Source organism: Kogia breviceps, chromosome 15, assembly GCF_026419965.1.
Source record: "Kogia breviceps isolate mKogBre1 chromosome 15, mKogBre1 haplotype 1, whole genome shotgun sequence".
NCBI lineage: Eukaryota > Metazoa > Chordata > Mammalia > Artiodactyla > Physeteridae > Kogia > Kogia breviceps.
This window is the reverse complement of record NC_081324.1, coordinates 20,746,592-20,772,417: the sequence shown is the minus strand read 5'-3', so window position 1 is coordinate 20,772,417 and position 25,826 is coordinate 20,746,592. Positions and strand designations below refer to the sequence as shown.

General features: G+C 39.3%; 1 protein-coding gene across 3 annotated transcripts in view; it reads left to right on the top strand.

The window, feature by feature from the left end:
- Positions 1–25,826, top strand: part of DCC (DCC netrin 1 receptor) — a 1,166,577-nt gene that overhangs the window by 378,589 nt on the left and 762,162 nt on the right. For all 3 annotated transcript variants that reach the window (XM_067014926.1, XM_067014925.1, XM_067014924.1), the window contains exon 2: positions 20,513–20,833. In XM_067014926.1, the coding sequence (XP_066871027.1) occupies positions 20,513–20,833 (321 nt within the window). The remainder of the gene's footprint in view (positions 1–20,512; positions 20,834–25,826) is intronic.

The following is a 25,826-nucleotide window of genomic DNA, read 5'->3' as shown; positions in this document are numbered from 1 at the left end:
TTTATTGTGGCTTTCATTTTAGAGAGAAAGAGTGGTTTTGCATTTGCAATGGCTTAGCTGTTTATTTTCCCAGCTCTCCCATTTCATTATAGTGATGCAATTCATTCACCTAATGGTAAACATTTTTTTCTAATGTTTGGTCAGTGCTTGGCTCAAACTAGAAGGGTTTCATTTTTAGAGTGTCAGTGTGTCGCCATAGAACAATTTAGCTTTTGTGTTGACAAGGATGAGGTTCCTGGGATTTATAAGTGCCTTTCCTAAGGAATTATGACTGTGTGCCCTGCCTCTCCCTTCTTCTTTGTTAATGAATAAAAGTGAGAAATACTGTGAAGAGATCATAAGCTATTTTTTAAAAAAATCAATAGTTATTACTGATACCAATTATTTGGTGCCTGTAGCCTTAGAAATAAAGTTCCTTGTCTTACCACAAACAGCTAAAGTGCAGTGATACTTAGATGCTGTCTCACCAAGTGTTCAGACTAAGAATTTCTCTGTATCGTTTTATTGCATATGTGCTCCATTTCTCAGGGCTAGGTGGTTTGCCTTTCTTGCCTCCCAAGATTGTTATACATGAAATTATAAGGATCCTTGTATTTTGATGTATCTTCTAGAATGTTGAGAGGCAATATGGGAGGAGACAGGTACAACCTATGTGAAAGATGATTTCCTCAATTCTTTGTTGAGATAAGTGCATTGTAAATGGGAACGTACTGTGGTATATTGGCAGGCAGGTCATTCGAGCCTCTGGATATAAAGAATTACAGTGTTGTGTCTGTGTCCTGTCATTTTATTTTGTACTCACGTGAACAGTTGCAGGAATGCACAAGCTAACGTATCAGTTATGGAAGAGCCGAAATTAGGGCCTGCAGATGGATGAGTTTCAATAGCCAATAGTTGACGGGGTCGAGGGTCCTGAAGGATGATTTCATTGACTTGTTGCATCTCTGGTGCAAACAAGGATTCGACAGCTATCAAAAGGGCAGATTGGTCTCTAGAATCTCCAGGGATCTATGTGAACAGTGTGTATTTGGAGAAATGATTACAAATAGTAACGGGCTCTGAGAATCACAAATCAGAAAGCATGTGCTCTGAGACCTTATAGCCCATAAGATCAAATTTAGGAAAACTGGATTTTTAACAATTGTATTTATGTATGTATGCATTTATTTTCTCTAAATCTAATTTCTACCTTGAATAAAACTACTATAATAGGAAAGAAAGAGTGTTCGCCAATAGGCAGTGTCTAGGGCTTGATTTATGGTCTGTTTTGTTGTTGTTTGCCTATTCTTTGACTTGGTGGTCATGCCCAAGTCTTTAAGGAAGCCCTAACTAATTATTACTCCCTTGATGCTTCTGTCTCTTTGAATACCCAGAAACAGGAACTACACCCACCTTTGCTGAATTATACATTCAGATTTTAATGCATGCAATTTTATCCTTCTTTGTGGATTACAATTTTGTACCATGCTGAGGCCAGTGAGAAACACTGACTGCTGTCAGAGTCCCACGTTGGACGTGATGTTTGGGAGGACTATGGATGGTCCTGGTTCAAGAGCTCATCCACATGAGTCAATTCTTTTAATGACAGACCCACAGAATGTTAGACCTGGCGGGGACTAGGAAATCACTTAGTCCAAGCTCTTCACTTCGCAAAGGAAGAAAGTGATATTTAGAAAAAAAAAAAAAAAAGAGGATTCATTGTCCAAGGCCATGCTGTATTGGATGGGATCATTAGGAATAAAATTTAGGTTTCTCAGCTTTAAATGTTTTACAAATGCCTTGAAATATTGACTTTAAAGCTGAGTAAAATCCACTTATTTCAAAGATTTCATAACACAGTTTTTACATAAGCAAATAATTTTGTGTAATCTTTACTGAACTTTTTTTTTTTTTTTTTTTTAATGAACATTACATGTGATTCTTGTACAGAAGGGTCTGGGCCAGTGGTTTTTAAATGGAGATGGTTTTGCTCTTCCTCATGGCATTGGTAAGGCCTGGAGACATTTGCGATTGTCAAAACTGGAAGGGGTGAGGAAAGGGTACCGGCATGTAAAGAGAGACCAGATAGGCTGCTAAACTTTCTACAATGTTGGGGGTCAGCTCCCCCCAACAAAGAATTGTACAGTCATCCAGCCCCAAATGCCAATAGTTCCAACATTGAGAAACCGTGGTCGAAGGGGTGCCCTTTGTTTTTCTTTTTTACTTATTAATCTTCCATGGTTCTAAGCAAAAATCCAACAAGAACAGGGCTTCTATGGACCCAAATACATCTATGTTACCATAATCGATATTTACAAAAAACTCTCTTGACAAGGTTGTAAGATAGTGAAGATGTTTGTGAGTACTGGGGTCTTACCCTTAGTGTAAGAATTTTTACATAATTAAAAACTGGCGCAGCTCAACAGTAATCACTCAGAACACATGCTGGCCAGAAGCACAAAGGATGGCCGTGGTGGAATTCAGACCTTCTTAAGCAGATCAACACGGATGTGTGGGGAGAGAGCAGGAAGACCAACAAAAATCTAGAAGGATTAGGAGATGGCTGTGTGAGAGGCTTTGGAAGACACCTTCTCTGGTTCAGATGAACTCTCACAGTTTCTTGAGAGAAATCAGATAATGTAAGGAGTCTTTGCACCCCAGGAGTGAGGCATCTGCATTCAGACCTCATTGGTTTTCTAGAGCAGCTGCTTAATCTTTATCCCCTGTTGCAAACAAACCACTAGACTGCAATACCGCCCAACAAAAGAATACAATGTGTCCATCTAGCATTAAGATAACTGTTGTTGATCCGTTTCCTTGTAATTTTCTGCTTTTTGTTTTCAGATGTGGGTTATAAATCACACCCCAAAACAGGCACCGAGACTGTGTTTGTGTCTATTATGTGGTTCTGGTAAGGCTGGGCAGCATTTTTCACCTTTTCCTGATGCAAGTTATTGAGATGGATTGAAGTGCTTTGCTGGTCCTACCCTAGCCACTGTGCCATTAATGTTTCATTATGTTAATACATGCAAATGTGAAAGTGTGTGTTTGATTGGGAGGTGAGAGAACAAAAAAGGATTAGAGAGTTCACTCCAAAGTACAAATTAATGTATTGCATTGCTAACTGGCCTCTGAGGAATGAGGGAGTAGGCTTCAGAACAAAACAAAAAAAATGCCCCAAAAGAAAGAGCTGTGCATGTCTGTGTCATTCCGAAGTGGTAGAGTTGACAATTATAAAAAGAATATTCAGTCATATGACAGAGGGCTTGTCCATGCTGTGGTTTCAGCAGTCCACATCTCCCTCTCTAGTACAAGAGTTTAGGATGAGGAAGTCACAGATCATTTCCTCTTTACACACACAAGCGTTTAAACCTATACAGAGTGCGTTAAGATCATACTGAAACATTCATGCAATATAAAGATCTTTCATATTCAATCAGGGGTTGACGTCCTGACATTATTTTAGTTGTGGAAGGGATTTTAATCCCAAATCAATCATCCACAGATCTACCCCAGTGATTGGCTCATTATTGCATGTTTCTTCCTGGTCTTCATGGTGATAATTTTGATTATTTCCTACTATATCATTATATTTGTGTTCTGTGATTTACTTATCTATTTCCCTAATATTAAACAGTTAATATGTTTCAGTATAGCTGGATTTGCTATGATATCAAACATTGCAATGAGCTTTTCTTTTTTATATATACAGTGATTTTTGTCCAGTTGAATCATTTTCTTGAGGTAGCTTCTTAGGAGCGAATTTACTAAATCCTAAATTTTTATGGCTTTAGATATACATTGCTTACTTTAGAAACATTCCCACTCCCAATATCTAGCGTAGAGACTTATGGTTACTGAATTTAACTCAGCCTAGACTTTACTAAATTGTGATAACTTTAAGGTTGTCATATTAAGTTGTTTTAGCCAATCATACCTAAAGGTAGGTAAAATGATCGAAACATCCTCTCCACTAGATGATCCTATTTTTGAATAGATTTTTTAAATGGGAAGCTGAAGAAAGAAGAGTTTAGAAAGTAAGATTCAGCCAGGAAGGGAAGGGCTAGAGGGAATTTTGAGAAGAGAACACTAATGCCAGTAGGAGAGCACTGGATACCCAGAAGGTGGAGGGCAGAAAAGGGCTTTGGAAGAGAAGGTTAGAGAATGCTACGTAAACACGATTGTTTCCTATCCAGATTTATTTACTGGAGGTATTACAGGGACATCATTGTAATATATTCTAGCCTATTAGTGTGTTGCATAATTTGCTTATTTATTTTTGTTTAGGTTTTTCTTTGGGTTTTGTTGTTGTTTGTTTTTTTTTCTTTCATTTCTAGTCATTACTTGGGAGGAAGGGGCAGGGTGGGTATCTTTTCCTACTGTCTGTGGCTGCTTTCCTGCTACAGTGGTGGAGTTGAATGGTTTGCTCCACACACCAAAAATATCTACTCTCTGGCCTTTGACTGAAAAAAAAAAAAAAAAAAAATTGTAGACTCCCGATATAGAAAAGCAAATCTGACAGTCAGAAATGGAGTTTGGAATCCAAGATAATATTTCAAATTCAAACTCATCCATTGGGAAAATTATAATTTGTTATAGTTTTTCCCTCCCTAAAATCAACATAGTAATAATTTCCTCAGCTGGTTGAAAATTAAATCATATAATGGGTTTAAGTATTGATCGCCTTGTTCTTCCCTCCTATAAATGAAGAATTTCAAAACTATGATCAGTGTTTAAGGTATCTAGTAGTTATTTGTGCACTATCCTGATGTGGTCAAATGAAGATCCATTAGCACGATGTACATTTTTTTAAAAAGTATTCTGTATGAATTAATAAATTAATGCAACCCAAAATACCAACTTAATCTTCTGTAATTTTCCCCTGCTTTTAGCTGTGGCCGTGCTAAACTGTTAGTTGCTGATGTCAGCACTGACTAGAAAGGTTTCCTGAACGTATTTATTTGTGTCAAAGCATTGAACCCACCACTATTAAGCAAAAGGACATAGAGTTGTGAGTCATTTAATGTGATGGAACAGGGCTCTTGCCTGTGATCCCAACTCTCAAGCTTCATTCTGCTGTTATTCTTCATGGTCAAAGCCAATGGAGTTAATAGTTTCTGAGTGGCCGCAGTCCTTTCTACCATGATTCATATGTCATTTTTCACAGTCAATTTGCAAACTGACAGGGAAGTGTGATAGTTTTTGGTTCACAGTCCCCTTCACTCAGACACATCACATCTTTAATCACTTGGTTTCAATTTATTTGTAGCTCCAGGCCAGCATGATGAACCCACAGCCATGTCTTTCCAGTTATTACCAGGAGGTGTTCCAATAAACACTGGCCTTTTACCCCTATCCAAAGACATTTCCATTAACGAGTAACCAACATTTCGTGAGAATAAGGCAATCGTTCTTTAAATACAAATTTAACGAAAACTCCAGAAGCATGACAGTATATCATACATTTCAGAAATAGAAATGTATATACTATATTTCAATATAGTTAATTCTGAGTGCTTCTAGCTCCTGACAAGATTTCTCACTATCAGATAAAAATAAACAGATTTCAAAAAAGAGTGCAAGTTTGAACATCTGTGTCATCTTTAAAACAGTGATAGGTCGGAGAATAGGCCTCCCAGGTTGCCTCAAACAATTCTAGTTTATACTTGTTGTCCTGGCATAATTATAAATTGAGGTCTCTTTCAGTCTCAAAAGTATCAGATTTATATTAAAAAATATGTCATTATCCTAGTGATCACACCAATGATTTAGCTTGAAACTAGCCAAGAGCAAAATGTACAGTGCCATAATTAGCCTGTCCTCCTAGTATACATTTTTTGTTAAATTTTACTTTTTTTTTAACATTGGTGGTGAAAAAAAATGGACATGCTGATGTTCAACAGCAATCCCACCTAAAAGCTACTCTTTTTTTTTTTTTTTCCCCCCCGGTACGCGGGCCTCTCACTGTTGTGGCCTCTCCCGTTGCGGAGCACAGGCTCCGGACGCGCAGGCGCAGCGGCCATGGCTCACGGGCCCAGCCGCTCCGCGGCACGTGGGATCTTCCCGGACCGGGGCACGAACCCTCGTCCCTTGCATCGGTAGGTGGACTCTCAACCACTGCGCCACCAGGGAAGCCCTAAAAGCTACTTTTAAAACCTTCATGAACTGCGTTACTGACTTTCTATCTTGGAGATTCCCAAGTGGGCATCCATGAAAGCCTTTAATCTACAGTGTCTGGTTCTGAGCTTCTTTGGGTGCTGCTTGCCCATAAATGGCAGACTCCAGGTGAATCCTGCAGTGGGTAAACCAAACTTGGGACCTACTGGAAAGTAAGTACTAAAGGAAGCTCAAAATGTTCACTGTCTTTCCTTTATTCATCTTTGGTTCATTGAACATGTTAAAGATATTCTCTTGCCCTGAGACTAATGCCACCTAACACTTTTAAAAATTATTATCTATTATGGGGCTTCCCTGGTGGCGCAGTGGTTGAGAGTCCGCCTGCCGATGCAGGGGAAACGGGTTCGTGCCCCGGTCCGGGAAGATCCCACATGCCGCGGAGCGGCTGGGCCCGTGAGCCATGGCCGCTGAGCCTGTGTGTCCGGAGCCTGTGCTCGGCAACGGGAGAGGCCACAACAGTGAGAGGCCCGCGTACCACAAAAAAAAAAAAAAAAAAAAGAAAAAAAAAATTATTATCTATTATGTGTTCATCAGTGCTAAACATAAATAGGGAAGGAGATTTAAACAAAATGGTAGTCATAGTTCTTGATTTTGAAAGTAGTAGATCAGGTATTAATATATTTGGTATATCAATACAGATTTTCTGGGCTAATCAACATTTGGGAGGCCTGATATTTATAAATTCTGCTGATCAAATGCTTTGTTTCTTCTAGATCCAGTTATGTGGGATAAATCTGGGTTTTGTGATTGAGGGAGAGCCTCAAGGAGAAAATAAGGTAGAAAAAGGTTTTCTGCTTTGGTGTTATTCCTCCAGCCTTTTCCCCCACCATCCTGTTTGTTCATGCATAGGCACCCGGGTCTCCTGTTTGTTGATGGAAGTGCAGGGCGACTATATTCTAATGGACTCTTCCCAGACCATCCCAGACCTTGACCCATGACTTAAGGCGGTAAATAACCCCCAACCCTAACCTCCAGGCCACCCCCTACACAGGATAATAAATCTGACTGTATGTAAGTGACTTTGATCATTATCAGTTCTTTTCATGTCTGTATTACTCATTCCCCTGGCTCTGCAATAGCAAAGGTGTATTTTTCGAGCTGTTTTTTAACTGGAGAGAAAAAGAATTGAAAAGGGGAGAGAGAAGATTTTATTTATTTGATTACATTAAAAGATAGTAAGTGCTTTGGCTAATGTGATTTAACACCTATACTAATTATGGCTTTTAAAATTACAGTTCTGGTATATATCATACAAATCAAAATGTTATACAACCAAAAGTAACCCCCTCTTTATCTTCTGGTGACATATATTAAGTCCCTGCCTGTTCTGATCGTTAGGTAATATGAGGTTGAAAGAGCTGAAGGCATTAGGTGAGAACCCATAAGTGGGGCAGAACAAGAGAAGAAGCAGATGCATTTGTCTGGGATCACGGGTTGTGAGGGGAAGAAGTGTCTCCAGCTGATGAATTATAAGGGAGCCCACACTTGAGATGGAGGCCTGTGGACCACACTCAGTGAACTCAGCACATTTTCTGCTCTCAATTTTGCATTTCATCAGAGAATTGTGTATACATTTACTTCTGAGTGTTTTATGGTAACACTTGGACCTCTCAGTGGAATTACAGTTTCTATCATTCAAGGGAACCTGCTGTTTATTATTTAGATAAATTTAAGACATTTACTCTTCCTCAGTTGAGACACGGAAGATCATTTCTTTGCTTTGACCCTGACTGATTTGTTTTTTCAATTAGGACAATGTGAAAGGAATTTGTTAAAGGTCAAATAAGATGAATACATAAAAAGCAACTGGATAGAAGGTTGTCCAGGAATGGCAAAAAGTGGCAAAGCAACCTTAATTGCAACCCACAGCTCACCATTGGTGATACTGTAAGTCCCTAGCTCTTCAGGACTGAGGAGTTACCCAGATGTCTTTTTTAAAAATAACTTTATAGGAGTATAATCAACATAGAAATCTGTACATATTTAATGTATACAACTTGATGAGTTTGGAGATAAGTGTAAACCTGTGAAACCATCACCAGGATCAATGCCGTAAACATATCCATTGCCTCCAAAAGTCTCTTCCCACCCTCTTTATTTTTTTTGTTATTAAAAACACAGCGTAAGGTCCACCTTCTTAGCAGATTTTTAAGTATACAACATTGTTCACTATAGGCACCATGCTGTACAGTCGGTCTCTAGGATTTATTTATCATGCATAACTGAAATTTTATAGCCTCTTTAAAGCCAGTGAAAAACTCTACTGTGCTGCAGCAGAGCAGGCTAGACTGTACTGGCTTAATTGCAACAAGAAAACAAAAGAAATAGCTTTTCCCTTCACCTTGAATATTTATTCATGTAAGATGAAAAAAGCTAACAAGACTGTTTTCCTTTTCTCTGGGGCTTTTTAGTAAATGATGATATGATAATAGCATGTGTTGCATATATCATCAGTAATTAGAAGAATACATTTTCCACAGAATCCCCAACCACTCTGGCTGCTAAGGTATAGGTACAGCAGGAATAGGTACAGCAGGCAGCAGGGACATGAGACAGGCCAGGGAGTGTCCAGAGGCAGAAAGGAGAAGGACAGGAAGAGAGAGGATGGATGAAGCATGTGGTCTGTGGTCCTGAACTAGAGGGCTGTTAGAAGGAACAAGCTAGTGGGGGAGCTGCATAGCCATTTAATAGATATTTAATGAGATGCATGAATGAGTGAACAACTGTAATGAACTTCACCTGTGTGCCTGGCCTATAGACCAAATATTCTTATTAAAGTTTTTGTAACTGGTAAATCCATTACCGAGAGGATTGCAGCTTTGAGGGCGGTGAGTTTAGCCCAGGGTGGCAGCTCCAAACTTGAATCCCCTTCACTGTGAATTAGCAGATGATTAGCAGAATCATCTTCTTAGAACAGGGGTCAAAGACTGCAGCCTGGAGGGACGGCCAGATATGGCCCTTACCCTCTTTTTAAAATAATGGTTTGTACATTTTTTTAAATGGTTAACTTTTAAATCATCCTAGAAATAACTATATAATATCCTCAGTGTTGCCTCTTGGCCCACAAAGCTGAAAAATATTTACTGTCTGGCCCTTAATAGAAAAGAAAGTTGGCCAACCCTTCTTCAGACTGTTCAAGGAAATATTATCAGTATGAATATTGATAAGTTTTGTTTTTATTGACAGTAATATTGAGTAATCTTTATCATTCACAACCAATCTGAGAGAAGAGGTCCATTTATTTTTACCTCTGTTATGATATTCTTTCACTGATATAGGCAATTCTCCTAAATTATTCATGTTTTCGTCAGTATAACTTTATTCAATAGATATTTATTAAGTGCATCTGAGATTGTTAAGGGCTGTGTGATACAGAGAGGCAAACGTGATTCATTTCTGCTCCCCAGGACTCTGTGGTATAATAAGGAAGAAATTCTCATAAATATGATGATATGTGATAGAAAGAATAGAGCCACAGGAGAGGTTGAATAAAGACCTATCACTTCTAAGAGCTGGCGCTGTCACTGCTATTCGGTGAGACTTTCTATCTCCGTACAGGCCTGTGTCTAACTTTTCCATTTTGTAAAATGAGAGCCTGATGAGTATTAATGTTTATTATTTAATTGGCTTAAGATTTATAACTAGTTCTAAGATATTATTGGATGTCCCGCCATATTGGATATCGAGTGAACTGAGAGTGCCTTTTACTATAGTGATTACAGCTCCTAGAGAAATCTTTGCCCTCTGCTTTGTTTGGTGTCTGTAGTAGGACTTGACCAGCAAAGGATTTATGAATAATTCAGTCTAGAGAACTTTCCAGATTGCATCCAACAGTGGCATTCCAGACATTCAGATATTGACTCGATTTTATACATTTGAATAATGCATTTAAAAATATATGTATATGGTCGGGTCACTCATTCCTTGGCCACTGTTTGGGCACAGGGTGCCTTCAACTCTGGTGCCCTCCTGCTAGTATGCTGGTTCCAAGGTAATAACCACTGGATCCTAGGGACGACTGTAATGCAAACATTTCTAGAGACTGCTAAAGCTAACTCATGCATGCAGTTAATTAACCCTTTTTAGATGAGAAATACACATGTGTGTCTTTATCATTTTGTTTCATTTAGTTGAGGGACACAGATATAGTTCCTTCATCTTTGAAGTTCACATGGATCATGCATATGTTGTCTCTCTCTCTCTCTCTCTCTCTCTCTCTATATATATATATATATATATATATATATATATATTTCAGACTTCCCATTATGTTTTTGATCCTTTAAAGAGACTCCGTCCTTGCTCTCTAAGTCATCTCCTGTAGAATCTAAATCATCATTGAATAAAACAAGTTGTTTACATGGGTCCTTTAATAAAGGCTGACCTCCTGAGCGGTTTAAAGCTCAGTGGCTCTCAGTTCCAATGTTGATGTTTCTCTTATCATTGTGGGTTTTCCTTCTTGATGTCCTTCATGGACTAGGCAGGAAAAGCTCACCTTTCTGCTGTGACACGATATAGTAAATATCCTGACAAAAAGAACTAATAAGAACCTGCTGTATAAGAAAATAAATAAAATAAAATTCAAAAATTGAAAAAAAAAAAAAAAAAGAATGACCACATTTTAATAAAAAACACCGTTGGGCCTCTGTGTCGAGAAAATTGGGATCATTATAACACAAATGTTTTACCAGTATGGGTACCCCCATCAGACTTTATACCACAATATCAACCATGAGGTTTGCTGAATTTTCAAGGCTTTCCCTGGACCTGTCAGACCTTTATGGAATTAATCCTTCACATATTCAGCAGTTTCCACAAGCTGAATACTTCATTTCTCATGAATCATTATAAAACAGCCTGTGCTTTGCTGGCAGAGTGGCCTCTGCAGTATTTTATTTTCAAGAGAAAAGATTAGACTTTCTCTCTATTTTATGGATAATGAAGGTGGGTTGTTGGTCTCTTGGCACCTTCAGTACCTGCACCTCTTTGTGCTCTCATAAGTCTGTAATAAACTGATCACAGCATGATTATAGCAAATCTCTTCGTATAACAAATTTTCTCCTAAATTAGAGGGTAATTTTTGTAAGTAGCAAAGTTAATATGTGTGAACTCAGAGACTTACAACGTGAGAGCTGAAGACCCCTAGAAGTTATGCAGTCCAACTCCTTGTTTCTTTGTTGAGGACATCGACTCCCCAGGGGTGTAGCCCACACTCAGAGGGGCTAGTGAGTGACAGAGTTAGACAAAGTACTCAGGTCTCCTGACCCCTTGTGCTGAGAGCTTTGTTTTGCAAGTGTGCCTTTTTTGCATATAAATTATGTAAATTGCTCTATTGATCTACTTGGACTCATCCTGGACTCTTTTCTTTTTTCAACAATCCATATCTAATCCCTCAGCAACCCCACTGACTCTACCTTTAAAAATGGATCCTGAATCAGACCATTTCTTATCAAGTCACATCATCTCTCACCTGGACTATGGCACTGGCCTCCCAACTGGTTTCCCTTCTTCTTCCAGTGACCCCTATTCTCAAAACAGCAACCGGATGATTCTTTTAAAAGAAGATTTCTCAACCTTAGCACAATTGACATTTTGGACTGGATAACTCTCTCCTCTGAAGGGTTGTTCTGTGCATTGTAGGATGGGTAGCAGCAACCCTGGTCGCTTCCCACTACATGCAAGTAGCACCCTTCCCAGTTGTTACAGCCCAAAGTGTCTCCAGTGTCCTGGCTGGGGGGTGGGAGTGTCTTTCCCTATTCAAAACTACTGTTTTTATAACATAAGTTGGACCTTGTCACTGTCTTGAAAACTCTCTACTTGGTTTCCATCTTTGTCAGTGTTAAAGCAAATTTCTTTTGCTTGTCTACCAGGTCTTGTACATCTCCCTGTGACCTCTTGGCCTTGTCTCCCTGCAGATTTCTTCCCCTAGATACCTATTCTTCACCTGCTATGGATTGGATATTTGTGCCCCTCCCACCTCTCCCCCCCTGGCAAATTCTTATGTTGAAGCCCTAACTCCTGGCATATATTTAGAGATGGAACCTTTGGGTGTAGTTGGGGGCCTCATGATGGGATTAGAGTCCTTATAAGAAGAGGAAGAGAGATCAGAATATAACCTCTGTCTCTCTCTGTCTCTCTGTCTCTCATATTATTACAAACATGTGGATAAAACGACAAATTACTATGAATCAAAAAATGGGGCTTCCCTGGTGGCACAGTGGTTGAGAGTCCGCCTGCCGATGCAGGGGACACGGGTTCGTGCCCCGGTCCGGGAGGATCCCACATGCCGCGGAGCGGCTGGGCCCGTGAGCCGTGGCCGCTGAGCCTGCGCGTCCGGGGCCTGTGCTCTGCAACGGGAGAGGCCACAACAGTGAGAGGCCCGCGTACCGCAAAAAAAAAAAAAAAAAAAAGAATACTTTCTTAGAAGGAAATGCATATAAATTTCAACAGTGGCTATCACCAGGTGAAGCAGGATTATGAGCGAGTATTATGACGACATTTGGTTTTATGTTTATATGTTCTTATCTGTGTATAGTAAATATGGGCACCTTGATTAATATTAAGGTTCTGAAAGTTGATTGGTCTCTTAACAATACCTGGCATTCCAATGCTTGTCCACTTTGCACTGCCACCTGGATGGAGAGATTCCTATGCACTAGATACCCATTACCTGGTACTTTTTCTAAATACCCTGAAAAACCTTTCTCAGTGTTCCAGTTGACAGTTGTGCATTTATAAAAAGCAGTCCATCCCGCTACTGATGAAAAACACAAGGGAGGAGAAAGCCAGCTTACGTTTTACCAAAATGAGGCAGGGGTTAAGGTTCGAACCCAGGGCAGATTAAGCAGCACATCAAAGTTTCTCTTTTTTTTTTTTTTTTGTGGTACGCGGGCCTCTCACTGTCGTGGCCTCTCCCGTTGCGGAGCACAGGCTCCGGACGCGCAGGCTCAGCGGCCATGGCTCACGGGCCCAGCTGCTCCGCGGCATGTGGGATCCTCCCGGACCGGGGCACGAACCCGTGTCCCCTGCATCGGCAGGCGGATTCTCAACCACTGCGCCACCAGGGAAGCCCCAAAGGTTCTCTTTTAAGTGTTAATTTTGCATGAGGCCTAGGGAATGATAACCTAGAAGTCAGACTGTGTTACCTGTTGAGCTGAAAAATAATCCATTACAATTTGCCCAGTATCACACAGCAAAATCAAGCTGTGGTTTAGAGATTCAGCTCTTGAAGCAGCAAAGAGATGAGAAAGCTACTGCCCCACTCTGCCTTGGCCCTTATCATTTTTCTTTACCATTGGATTTAGCCAGCGGACACTCAAGACAGTTGCCTGGGGTACACACTTCTTGCCCTATAAAAACCTCAGATCTCTCTGCAAAGCCTCCACTGCTTTGTGGAAGATGCCACGTGCTCAGAATGTCTGATGGGGAGCCTCTGTGTGGGACCATTGCTTCTTGAACTTCACATCCTGTATTTATATTTCTGAATTTTGCTCCCTGTCTTATAAAGGGAAGAGAAAAAGAAGGAACACTGTGTTAAGAACAAAACAGATTCAGCAACCTTTCTACCTGTATATTTGGTGGTATTGGACTAAGTCAGCAAGCGTCCTGACACTAAAATCACTTTTCCTGATTCAATCATGGTAATTTTCCAAGAGTTCACTCTTGGTAGATACGTCAGAACTGAGAAGGGTAGTATGAATTCATACGCTATTTGCTTACTTTTGCCATGGCCTCAAGGAAATAATTTCATGGGGGATAAAATTGCCAGATAAAATACAGTATGCCCAGTTAAGTTTGAAATTTGAATAAATAACAAAAAATGTTTTAGCATAAGTATGTCCTATGCAATATTTATTTAATATAAGCATTTGTTGTCTTAAGCACGTATGTACTAAAATGTTATTTGTTATTTATCTGAAATTCAAGTGTAACTGATATCTTTAATTTTTATTTGCTAAATCTAGAGAAGCTAATGGGGGAGAAACTTGAACTGTCCTTTAAAATTTTTCATTTCATCCATTGCTTCCCTACCTTTTAATGATACTTAATAAATTCCCGTAGTAAAATGCACTCGTGTTTCTTCCTGTTAAGTCTTTGCCTTATTGAAATTCAGGAATAAATGCCATAAAACCTCATTCATTTCTAATTTCCATTTGTTAGTAATAAAAACTTGAAGTTGAATGGCTTGAACATAGTCTCTCTGAAGGGCTGGAATGCACACAGTCCTTTAAAGATATGACCACATCTTCTGACAAGTATTTTTACCATGTCTCTTATAGTCGAAAAAAAAGCACTGATACTTCACAGAAACTGCCGTGGTCATTGGTGCTGGCTTTGGTGAGATACACTTTCTCACTCTGGGCTGGCTGAAGTTAATGTTTTGCATTAATATGAAGCATATAAAGTATACCTCCGGGCTCTAGCAGAATGAGTGCTAATATGGTTTCGCCCATCTGGAGACTAAACTACTCTGAGGGGCAGGTCACCCAGGCAAGTGTTTAGAGTTCCAGTGTTTTTAAATGCTATAATTATACTGTGGAGCTAAAAGGTAATGAAAGAAATGTAATCTGATAAAGAATACTATATTTTCCAAAACTTCTTTTGCGAGAGGATTATAGCTATTGCAGCTGATTAAAAGAAATCTTTTGACAGCTCCTTGTGTGAACAACCGAGAATATTCCAAAGAACATTCTAAATGTTCAATTGACTATAGATTGTTTTTTTTTTCCTTAATCCAGTATGGCCATTTGGTGTCCAGAGTGCTGGTAACAAAGGAAAGATGAGGTGTTGTCACAAATAGCCCTCTTTCTTGGCCGTTTCCCTACTTTTTTTTTCAGCCTCTCAAAGAGAACTATACAACAAATATTAATAAAATATATGTTGAAATGGTATTCAGTTATCCGCCTTCCTGGATCATTCTGGTAACTTCATCTTTCTACTTAGACTTGACCATATTGCACAAATTCATCAAATATGGAACATTATAACAAGATAGTTCAGAAAACACAAGGATCCCCAAGCCGTAGGGATCTCCAAACTTCCCCAACTGGAAGTTTTGGAGAAGCAGTTCTCAACCTTTAGTGATTGTGAGAATTTCCTGGAAGGCTAATTCAAGCACACACTGTGGGACTCTGCCCCATTGTTGCTGACCAATTGGGTGTGTCTGGGGTGTAGACTGATATTGTGCATTTGTAACAGGTTCCCAGGTGGTGTTGCTTTTCCAGGTCTGGGGACCTTAGTTTAAGAACCACTGTGTCAGATTTATATTCTGATATCCTAAACCAAGTAATGTTCACATTTAATTAGGGGACCTGTTAATTCATGGGTTTTTGTTTTGTGTTTTAAATCCCCTCCTCCATCACATAGCCTCACAGACATTATAAGCTTTAGCTAGGGCTGATTCTAGAGTGTCAGCTGCACATGTAAGTGATGTTTGATTAATTGAAAATGGATTATATTCCATCACCCATAGAATAGTTTTAATTTCTTTCAATGGAGGTCTCTTTCTTTATCTTAACACAAGAGAAACAGATGCAGTAGAATATATTTCTAAGAAAAGATAATAATAAATAATAATCCCCAAATAATAATTTGGGGATCCACAGACTCTCCAAGCGTCCCAAAGTAAAAGTTTTCATCATTTGAAAGAGACAAAATTATGCACAGTAAGTTCTATGGGGATTTGTATGACATTTTCTAATCTTAAAATCTTTTAGGAGTTTCTTTTTACATTCATGCTACTTTTCATAAATTTCATTTTTAGCTTTTATTGCTTTAAGCAGAAGCTCTAAAACATTGGACTTGGAAAGGAGTTTCTGACTTCATAGGGAATTATTTTTCACACGTAACAATGTTTAATATTGTAGATGAAATGTCATACCTTAAAAATCCATTCTAAGTTAGCCTGCCTCTGTGACTGGTCTTTGAAATTAACAAGAATATGACAAGGAGAGCAAGCACAAAGGGACTTAACCTTACAGAAACATTTTTACAATTTGCTTGATCATTTTGGTGAGTTTCTAAAACACACTGAGGATCTTCTCTATCTCTAGGTGCTCAATTAATATAAATCTGGAGTATCCCTAGGAGTGTTTCTCCTATGCTTATTTATGTTTGACAAAACTAAAGCAAATAGATGTTAATATTTCTCCTTTGGGTCACCTCTTAAGAGTAGGCCTTCCTCTATATTTTCATTAGGAAAACATTAAAGGTTTTGCTGTGTTCGTATCTGCTTATGAACTACCATCTTTCAGAAGAAGAAGAAGAAAAAGAATAATGTCTAAGGACAATATGATACTCTACTTTTCTTGGACCAACGCAGATAAGAAACAATACCAGTTAGTTAAATGCATATATGGCTCTTGGCCTAAATCCTAGACAAAGAGGATTTGGGAATCTTCCCAAGACAAAATTTGGAGAGAGAGAGAAGGCTGAGACTCACTTATTTTTATCATGAACTCTGGTTATCAGACTCACTCATACAAATGTATAACTGGATGGGATTTTGGTATTCTCAAGTACACTTCTCTAAATATAATTACCTTATGTAATTTCATAGCAGGCCAAAAGGATTGCTTCTTCTGTGAAGCAAGACTGGGAAATGCTACTATTTGAGGGTTCAACAGAATGACCCTGGGCATCTTAAAGAAAAAACCAAACCAAAAACGAAGTGAAAACTTCTCCTGTTGGCTTTCTTCTGGATGAAATTCTCACCGTTGTTATTCTAATGTAAGATCTTCTGTAAAATTGGAAAGTAGGTCGTTTCATTTTGACTCTTCCAAAGCATTCTTCAATTGCTTTCTGATGAAATCTTCCACCCATTTTCCTAGGCCATCTGCATCCTCATCGAACTCTGCCCAAATTCCAGCCACAATTTTTTGAGCTACAAGTTCCAAAGGTTATTTGTACTTCTTTGCTCTCTTTAGTTTTATCATCTTTCTCTGCTCCTATATTAAATCAGTGTAGTTGATTTCACATTGAATTTTAGATGAAACAATTTGATAAAAATTATGTTATTAGATATGATACACTGGTAGGCACATCCCTCCAAGGGGAACTAGTACTCTAAGAGAAGAGGGAGGAGGATAGCCTAGATTGAAGTCAGGGTAATTATCAGTGAGACAATTCTTAGGCCTGTGTATACTCTCCAAGGGGGTGGAGGCAGCTTGCACCTACCATGAGCTAAAACTTTGAAACCAGGACCATTGGAGACACACCTCTTGTTTCTCAACAGATTATATTCGCTTGGGTCCATGCCCATCTTTTCTAGAAATGAAGTAACTAACGCAAGTTACTTCAAGCAGCGGGACACCTTTATTCCAGACTCATATGTTCAAAATATAATTGTGAAAAGGAGCACAAAAGCTCAAATTGCCAGTAAACTGCAAGGGTAATTGTATTGAAGAAAAGTTAATCTTTATTTAACTTCCCCAACTTATGTACTCACAGTGCTGAAAACTGTCATAACCTCCTTGTTTCAGATTAAGTAGATTATTTATTTGTGATAATGGGCACCTATGCTCATTAACATGCTGTCATAAACAGCTGTGTGAAATACACTATGTGTTCTGTGACATAAATAAGGTGTTCAACACGAGGTTGTTGTTTAACATATAGGCCCCAGGAAGAACAAAAAAGCAATCAATACTTTTTAAATATAGTTGCCTGGTCTTGAATTCTAAATTTATTTCTGCCTTATTAATCCTACTTGTATGGAAATTGCAGGTATTACTCTAGTGAAATATCTTGCCATTTAAGGACATTAGAACTTCTTTCTACTTTCTCATCCTTGGTGTTATCTCTAGCTAGCTGTTCACTGTTAGCAGCTCAGTGAGCTTAGAGCAGCATTCATTTGATGGATGTTTTCAACCATCCTAATTCTGAAAGTTCCCAAACTGGATATTGAATTTTTTTTTTTTTTTCGGTACGCGGGCCTCTCACTGTTGTGGCCTCTCCCGCTGCGGAGCGCAGGCTCCGGACGCGCAGGCCCAGCGGCCACGGCCCACGGGCCCAGCCGCTCTGCGGCACGCGGGATCCTCCCGGACCGGGGCACGAACCCGCGTCCCCTGCATCGGCAGGCGGACTGCCAACCACTGCGCCACCAGGGAAGCCCTGGATATTTAATTTAAAGATCATCAAGTTCAAAACCCTCATTTCACAGAAGAAGCTGAGCTTCTGAAGATTTAAAAGGCTTGTTTGAGTCACAGATCTTTAAATAGTAAAGCCAGGACCAAGGGCTAACTATGCAGACTTCTGATGCGATGTACTTTCCACTAGAGGAGTGGGCAGTAATAATTAGATTGGCTACACCAAAACAATCCGAGGGGAGGATGGCCTTATTGGACAATGAGAGGGTGAGGCTGTATCTTTTGGGATTTTTCCCATTATAATTTACGGTAGACACGATGCTCACTGTTATTTTACAATTTATAATAATTTGAGCAAACTTCCAGCTGCTTTCTTTGGGTAAATGACCTAGTTGGATGAAATGAGTGTATGACAATGAATGATGGGCAAATTTCAACAAAAACAATAAAGTAACAGACTTATTTTGAATATAAGGTTTAGTAAAATTGGTTTTGTGGGAACATGGCAGATAACACCATGGAGAAACAGTGAGAAGCTGTTCAGCTTTATCTTGAAAATGGAGTATACAAAGCTAGAAATAAGTCTGTCCATTGGTGCTAGTATGGGTCAATCCTTTATTATAAGAATACTGATTATAAGCAATTTAGATGCCTGCCTTTTAAATAATAGAAAACTGGAACATTTTCACCAAGTATAACAAAAATTGTTCCCATCACAGAAAAATTAAGGAAGCTAATGAAGTTGAGATTGTTATCCTGGAAGATTGAAGCTAAAACATAACTTAGGGGAGGGAGTATTTTTAAAGAAATTAAATGCTGCCTCAAAAGAACAAGGGGCTCTTACAAAGATGTGTTCCTCTCCTCTATACTGTTACACAGGGTGATTCAGGAGAAAAATGGGATTAAATGGAAGCAAGAAAATTCAGTTAAGACTCTAACAGTGATTCAATATTGAAAGCAAGGGATATTGTAGAATCCCTAGCCCCAGAGATCATTGAAAATGAAATTGAAAGTAATTGAACTTGAGTGATTTAGGTATACACCTGTCTGAGCAAAGGGTGAGCCCCATGACCTCCTGAGACGTCATCAAAGTCTTTGATTCAACAACCAAATATTCTACCAAATGCTGTGCTGCCAGCCCTGAAAAGAATGTACTTAAACTAATTGTAGGTGTTTTACCTCCTCCAGATTCTTAAACGACCTTCTATTCTTTCTGTTGATTTCTTATGTTCATAGATGTTTATGAAAAAAAATCCAACTATAACATTCACCTAGACTTCCTGGCTCGTGAGCAGCATTTGGATGGAAATTGAGACACATCAGGGGTTTGTGACTTTAGGTGGTAGCTTTATTGACTTGCTTCTGTAAGTGGCATCTCTTACCTATTTAAAACCCACCTGAGCTTTGTTCTAAATAACTGTCCCACCCAGTTTGGAGCTGGTTTTTTGTTATTGTTGTTAATGAAATACTGTCTCCGAGTGGATTTTAAAAAAAAAATTATTGTATACTAAACTCAGAATGCAGAGTAGAAATAGCACCCTAAATCTTAGCTACCCCACTACTAACCATGGCAACTTTATTTTATTTATTTATTTGAAAATGTATTTATTTATTTTTGGCTGCGTTGAGTCTTTGTTGCTGTGCACGGGCTTTCTCTAGTTGCGGCAATCCGGGGCTACTCTTTGTTGCGGTCCATAGCCTTCTCATTGTGGTGGTTCTCTTCTTGCAGAGCACAGGCTCTAGGCGAACGGGCTTCAGCAGTTGTGGCATGCGGGCTTAGTAGTCATGTCTCATGGGCTCTGGAGCGCAGGCTCAGTAGTTGTGGCTCACAGGCTTAGTTGCTCCGCGGCATGTGGGATATTCCCGGACCAGGGCTTGAACCCGTGTCCCCTGCATTGGCGGGTGGATTCTTAACCACTGTGCCACCAGGGAAGTCCCACCATGGCTACTTTGGAAAATATTAGTCTACTCTATCTAAATTTTCAAGTGTTGATTGATATGTGATGGTGGCCATGCCTAGATTTTTATAAATTCTTAATTTTGTATATTATTACTTTTGGGACCAATAGTTTCCTTAATTGTGGTTACCTCAATTGCACACTTTTTCACTTCTTTAACACGACATCCTTGATTTTAGGTTTCATTTAGCCTTGGACATTATTCAAAGGTCCCAGGTGTTTTGAAAAAGTTTTGTGAAGAAAAGGCAAGGGATTGACTCCTGAGATCTATTTGAATAAGTGAACATATTTCCCTGTACTTTCATGTTCCAGGTTTCCAGATTAAGTCTTTCACATCACTGCGCTTCCTGTCGGAACCTTCTGATGCCGTCACGATGCGGGGAGGAAACGTCCTCCTGAACTGCTCTGCAGAGTCTGACCGAGGAGCTCCAGTTATCAAGTGGAAGAAAGATGGCATCCACCTTGCCTTGGGGATGGACGAAAGGAAGCAGCAACTTCCAAATGGCTCTCTGTTGATACAAAACATACTTCACTCCAGGCACCATAAGCCAGATGAAGGACTCTACCAATGTGAGGCATCTTTAGGAGATTCTGGGTCAATTATTAGTCGGACAGCAAAAGTCGCAGTGGCAGGTAAGTGGATTTTTTCCTTTTCCTCCTCTTCCTTCTCCATCTCTTCTTCTACTCCTTTTTCTTTTTTTTTTTCTTTTTGAGATTTAAAAAAAAACACTAATATTTGTAAAAAAAAGTATATTTTTAAGAAAAAGGAAAAAATGTAAAAGCATGTATGTTTATTTCCTCATAGTCTTGATTGACCTTTTGTCTAAATTAGCTTGGAAAACAATAGAACAATCTCAACAATTAACATAACATTATGAGATTTTCCAAAACAAAACTTGGTTCAAGTTGATCCACTACTTATGTGTAAGGAAGGAGTTTTCATTAATAGAAAAATATTAGAAAAATAATTTCCTAATTAATTCCATTTTACAGCCTCACTAATATTGAAAATTTGCAGTTTGTGTGTGTGTGTGTGTGTGTGTGTGTGTGTGTGTGTGTGTGCTTGTTTATTTGTTTGGGTTTGTTTGTGGTTTTTTTGCCTTTAGAGCAGTGGATTTTATTGGCTACAACATATAAATCTCTAAATGAAAAATAAAAATTTGAATAGTGCTTCCAAATATCTTCATGCTTGGTAATATATTGACTCAATAACCGAATAATAAGATGAAAAGTTTTTCTTTTTATATATATTTTGAAGTGGTGCAGACCCTGAAAGAAACAGTACTGAATGTTCTGGAATCCATGGATATTGCTCTTTTTGCCCCACTTATTTTGGTTAGAGGGTAGCTCATGATTATTTCTTTTCAGAGTTAGACATGTAGGAAGAAGAATTAAATTTTACTAATTTCTGTAATGATTCAGCTAAAAGTTGGGCTTTGACTTTGTTTTTTCATTTTTTTTTTTGTTGTTTAATTTTGATATTGGACACAAAACAAGGCAAATGGATTCAACCTGAAATAAATTTAGGCCTTCAGGTAGGTAAACAGGTTTGAAGGGCTCCTTTCAAACTTAATCTTCAGTTCTATTCACTTGAATGAATAGGCCATAATGTAGTCATTTGATATGGGTTTCCTTTCCCAGGGTCCATGTAGTCTATATACAGGAAGACTGATTAGAATGAGGACTCGTTTTCAGCAATGACATATACTAGGACAATCAGGCAGGACCACCCACCCCCTTGTACTCTTCTAGTGAAGATGCGATAAAGTTGAAATCTGAAAAAAAGGATTTTGTCAGATTATGATATAAAAAATTAGATCTCATAGATAAGCAATCAGTCCATAAATTCAACTTCCTGCCACTCTTTCATGGCTTCGTTTCCCCACTAAGGACTCTCTTTCATATTTCAGTTAAACCAGACTCTTCTGGAGCAAAGATGTCCTGGCGATACAGTGGTCAGCCATCTTGGTTTAACCTGGACTGACCTGCTTTTAACACTTGGAAGTACTGGTCCTGAGAGCCCCTCAGTCCCACGTGAAACTAGAATAGTTGGTCAACCTACCTAGTGGAACCCTCCACCTTCTCTAGCAACGCTAGACTGAAGCATGGGTGCAGAGCGTCTCCTTCACTCAGGACACACGTGAGGTGGCATCCTGATCAGGAAAAGCAAGGCTATCAGCCACCGGGGATCTCTGAGTGATGGGTGTCTGAAATTTGATTGATGAGCGTAAAGTGTAGAGAGAACTGAAAGTCTATGTTAATGATGATTGATTAAAAAAGAAAAGTGGAGCAAGTGTTGAGGGTTAAGGTAAAATCTGCTTTCCTGGAATGCTCCAAATGAAGCAGAAAGGGTACGGTTTGATTTCCCACATTTGAGAATTTCTGAACGCTCACATCCCATCCGTCAGTTGCCCACAATACAACGTAGCTCTGCTGATTTGAGTGAATCAGGCTGTTACTTTGATGCCTGTTCCAAAAGGCACACACATATGTGTGCTGTTAATGAAAATATCCTGAGGGCTTCCCTGGTGGTGCAGTGGTTGAGAGTCCGCCTGCCAATGCAGGGGACGCGGGTTCGTGCCCCAGTCCGGGAAGATCCCACATGCCGCGGAGCGGCTGGGCCCGTGAGCCGTGGCCACGGAGCCTGTGCTCCGCAATGGGAGAGGCCACAACAGTGAGAGGCCCGCGTACTGGGAAAAAAAAAAAAAAAAGAAAATATCCTGAGAAGTTGTGGTTTCTGTTTCCTGTGATCTAGATTCACTTTTACAGGCTCTGTTTCAATGGTGAGATGAAGACTGATCCCTTCCCTGTGAGATGTCAAAATAAAGTGGCTTCTTCTTTTGACTTTCGTATTCTGTACAAGGATAGGCTGGCACAGTCAGTCACTGAGTTACAATTTAATATTAGATTGTATCATTTCAAGGCAATGAGGCTTATTCACAGCCTTTTAAACACTTACCTTGCTGTTTGGCAACACAGCATATGTCAATGTTATGTCTGCTGAGGTTAAGATTGCCAAACCACTGGAATGCACAAGGGGCATGTATCTTCCCTGTAATAAAGACCACGGGCCTGCTTTAATCTCATTTTTAAAGCATTAGCAGTCAGTAAACCAGTCACTCCTAAAAGGGAACAGGCAGGTTTTCTTTGGATGAGAAAAAAAAAAAAAATCTGTTCTCTACCCTCAGGTGCTGTGTAGAGCCCATTTAATAGAATGCTCCTCTTCCATTTTTGCTTTCTCAAAGTGTCTTGATAAAAAGAAATGTGGCAAGTGAAATCGGTCCTTAATCAATCAGCTTATTTCATGCAATGATCTTGCCATACACCGTTCATTCTATTTTCTAAGAACTTCTCAAGTGCTCTTTAAGCTCTGAGTACATGCTTAGCTGGAGAGGGAGAGAGAGTAGGAAAGAGAAATGAGGGGCTACCAGCCCACTCAACATCTTGTTGAAAATCTCAGTGTAACGGGCTACCGACTGTCAGTATTTCTGGGAATTGGGAGTTGTATCAATAAGGAACACCTGGGCTATTAAATCTCTATTTGAAAGCAACTTGGCCAGTACTGGCTGAAACTTGGGAATTGTATTTGTATCCAATTAGCTGTAACCTAAAATGGTGCAGTATTTCTCTGCATTGTGTACCTCTGTTTAGCATTTCTAGATGGAGAACAGCTTGAAGAGAGAAGCAGAGCCAGACTTTGTTTATATAACTTCTCCTGCCACCCTTTCCACTCAGTACCTAGAACATCATCCGACATGTTTAGTAGTTTTTCAGTAGATATTTGTTGTACCAATGACCTTGATGTGATTAGTTAAATTTACCTATGTGTGTCCCTACTCTTGATGGGCAGAGTTGGAATAATTTGATTTATATCTCAGTAGTCTACAAATTAATTAACCATTAGAAGGTGGACTGTGCTGGAATATTCATGTGCTACTTGAAAAAAATAAAAGGCATGTGTCAGTTCCTTATTTCTTCCTATAACATCAAGATGAGTTTGCATCTGGCCAAGCACGTCTTCCCTCTTCCAGATGTCACCAGCTATCTGAGCCTGTATTCTGTTCCGTAAAACAGACATAATAATAATCTACCGCCTAAGGCTGTGCTGGCTTTCAAATAACATCTAGGATGTAAAGCCATAGTGCCGAGTAGATTCTTATTCGATAGCAGCAGTAGTATTAATAGACTTAATAATGGTTATTGTGTTATTACAATTATTACTACTAGGAAATGACAACGTTCAATATTCCCATATGGTGGTACAAAAAATCTGGGGGGGGTAGGAAGGAGATAAATATAGGCTGCAAATCCTGAGCCATCAATATTATCGTCCTAGATCAGATCTCTGTCTTTGCAATCCATAATTACAAACTGGCAAGATTGAATTGAGTTTTCAAATGGTTGAATCTCTGCAGTGTGTTGGCCAGCAGTGCCAAAATCAGTTTAACTACAAAATTCATTTTTCAAAAGTTGATCTATTTTGTCAGTGGAGCCAATACAATTTGTACTGGGTCTAGATCAAGCAATAACCGCTGTCATTTTGGAAAAAAAGATGCCGGGCAATCTCCTCAACCAAGCCTCCTTGATGCCCTTCCAACTGAAAAAGATTCACCTGTACTGGGTCCACAGGAGTTAGTTGGTCTAGATTGGGAGTTTAAATAATGCTGATGTGTAAGAAAACCAGATCACTACAGAGCTCCTCCGAATAATCATGAAGGAGTCATCTTATTCATTTTCCCTGATTACACCACCACCACGCATCCACCATCCAGCACACCCACCTACCCACATGACTACTTGCCCATCTACTTCTCCTGCAGGGCTCTTAGAAGCCCAGTTGGAACCTAAGTGCTTCCTCTGCTGTATTCACACTCTTGGGGATGGAAAGCGGCCAGCCTCTCCTCCCTCATGTGAAGCAACACTGACTGCAGGATACATTATAGAGCATTTGTGCCCAGGTAGATTCTCTTTGTTGTTGTTAATGTTAAGCATTTATGTCTTGAATATTAAAACCATTGACTTGCTTTCTTTATAGTCCTTTGCTCTTTGCACAGTATATTCATACACATTATCTCATGATGCTCAAAAAAGCCCTGTGATATAGATACCCAAAATGACAGAGAAGAAACTGAAAAGAGGTAGTGGCTTTCTACAGGCAGAGACTAGAACTCAGATTGTCTAACTCTGGCACACACTTATTCCCTTATCATTTTGCTTCTCAGTCTAAGGACTAGGTTTAAGGATACTGCGAATAGTTTCCCACTTAGTCATTTATTTTTAATCAGTGAAACTCTCCAAAATATAAACTAAGGGGAAGATAATAGTAGATTTCTTTTATCCATTTATTGCCTTGAAAATATCAACTTCTTATGGGTATAGGGGTTCAGAAGAGGCCTCCCCAAGATGTGCTACTTTGGTTATGTGGGTTATTTTGCGCTAAAAGCAATGGAGATCCTATGGGCTCAAGAGAAACTACTGTCTGTCCCTTAATAACCTAGAAGAATTTAAATTGGGGATTTTTCCCAGAAAAAGAGTTATTGCCAGAGATACGTTTTATCTTAGTGGCTCCATCTATATGACAGGACAAATATCTAATTACTAAATGTCTGCTCTTCTTCATATTGTC